Source organism: Limulus polyphemus, unplaced genomic scaffold (assembly GCF_000517525.1).
Source record: "Limulus polyphemus unplaced genomic scaffold, Limulus_polyphemus-2.1.2 Scaffold5479, whole genome shotgun sequence".
Taxonomy (NCBI): domain Eukaryota; kingdom Metazoa; phylum Arthropoda; class Merostomata; order Xiphosura; family Limulidae; genus Limulus; species Limulus polyphemus.
The window spans coordinates 64,626-66,537 of record NW_013671089.1 but is presented as its reverse complement, the minus strand read 5'-3'; the positions used below and the strand labels follow the sequence as shown (position 1 = coordinate 66,537).

Here is a 1,912-nt window from a genome sequence, read left to right as displayed (position 1 = left end):
TTTTTAAGTTATTTAAGACAAGACAAGGCACACACGCAAGCATCTCTTGGGTAATGTAATTCGATAGTGTAACATGAGCTGCACGTTACCCGAGTGGTTTACAACTTATAATGCCACGGATAGTTGTTAGACACAGTTCAAAGGGCAATAAAACAATAAAATAAAATTATAAATAGATGTATAATGTTAAGAACTTAGAGCTGCTTAGGATAAAAGAATGTAGTTTCATGTTACAATTTGAAGTCATTCTACAAAGAAAAAAAAGGTTAATTTAGATTTATTTAGATTTTTTTTTGGTGGTTATGAGGTTGGTTGAATTTACCGATCCTGTTTTTTGAGATAAGGTAGAGACAATAACAGATGAACTAAAAAGTTTTTCTGAAAAAAAAAAAACGTTTGAAATGCATTTAGGAGGTTTTAGGGATTACACAAAGGAAATTTAAGATTTTTGAGATGACGAAAAGTATTTCTAATTTTAACATGAAAATTACTTTGCACGCGGACTATTCAAAACAAATACTCAATATATTCATGGACAAATCTTTAGTTTATTAAAAATACTTCATTAAGAAATATGAGTTTTTGTACCTGAAAGACTTGTAATATTAACTGAAAGACTGCCAAATTTCATGAAGATATTCCCACTATATTGAGAGTTATAAGTACAAAATCTACAAAGACTTTAAACGAGTACAAAAGTAACATGGTTGGTCAAAATGACTGAGCCCGTATTGAAAGCGTTAAACTTTGCTTTTACATCATGAAGTGAGGTACAATTTAAACGTAATTCATTTTAACTTACCAAATACATCTTGTTATGGTTTCATCTTGAACTTTGTCATAATTATTAGTTGATGTGACGGACGTAACTGAAAAGTTGGTGTCCTCATCGATAGATACATTTACTTTGGGTATTGGAGACACAGGAGGTGAGGGTGGTGGAGGTGCTCCGTAATTGTGATCCTGAAATACATTGTATTTTTATTACTAACCCTACTTTTAGTTAAACTTAAAGTGGTATTGGTAAACTAGGTAACATGTTCTTACTTGATAGGGTAGACCAAAGCAGCCTGGATACATATACCCTGGGTGTGGTGTGTGAGCATAGGGTTTTCTCTCTTGAGCTGTTACTGTGGCAACTGAAAGTGGTAACGTCACAACAGTTGTAGCACGCACTTCAGAAGAAATGGAAACATCTGCCGTCTTTTGCCTAAAATAAGATTTATAAACCTTACAATTTATCAAAAAAAAATAATAATAATAACATACACGTGCTTGCAGATATATCAACATTTCTAAAAGAATTGTATCAACCTTGTATCATCATTCTAAAGTGGTGATATCCTTTATACAACATTGAAATGAGTTCAATCATGGTACTAGGCATCATAGCTTTTCATACAGAATATACAGGAGAACTTGTGGAGCCATCTATTTTCTTCATTGAGCTTTAATGTGCGAGATTAGAGAAATCTAATCTGGATCAAACTGGATTCTATTTCTGGTACAGTAGAAAGGGCACTGAATAAACACAATCTTACAGTAACAGACATTAGGCCTAGGGTAAAAATTCTATCCTGCATTCTATGTCTGGCACAGTAGAAAGAGGTCACTGAATAAGTATAATCTTACAATAGCAGACATTAGGCCTAGTGTAAAAATTCTACCCTGCATTCTATGTCTGGTACAGTAGAAAGGGCACTGAATAAACACAATCTTACAGTAACAGACATTAGGCCTAGTGTAAAAATTCTATCCTGCATTCTATGTCTGGTACAGTAGAAAGGGCACTGAATAAACACAATCTTATAGTAACAGACATTAGGCCTAGTGTAAAAATTCTACCCTGCATTCTATGTCTGGCACAGTAGAAAGAGGTCACTGAATAAGTATAATCTTACGATAGCAGACA

At 33.5% G+C, this 1,912-nt stretch overlaps 1 protein-coding gene across 1 annotated transcript in view; it reads right to left on the bottom strand.

The window, feature by feature from the left end:
* LOC106472635 (histone-lysine N-methyltransferase 2E-like) overlaps window positions 1–1,912 on the bottom strand; it is a gene marked incomplete at its 3' end in the record, with an annotated part of 23,742 nt that overhangs the window by 7,350 nt on the left and 14,480 nt on the right. The window contains exons 4-5 of the mRNA XM_013933290.2: window positions 1,048–1,210; window positions 803–963 (exon numbers count right to left, since the gene is read on the bottom strand). Of these exons, the coding sequence (XP_013788744.1) occupies window positions 803–963; window positions 1,048–1,210 (324 nt within the window). The remainder of the gene's footprint in view (window positions 1–802; window positions 964–1,047; window positions 1,211–1,912) is intronic.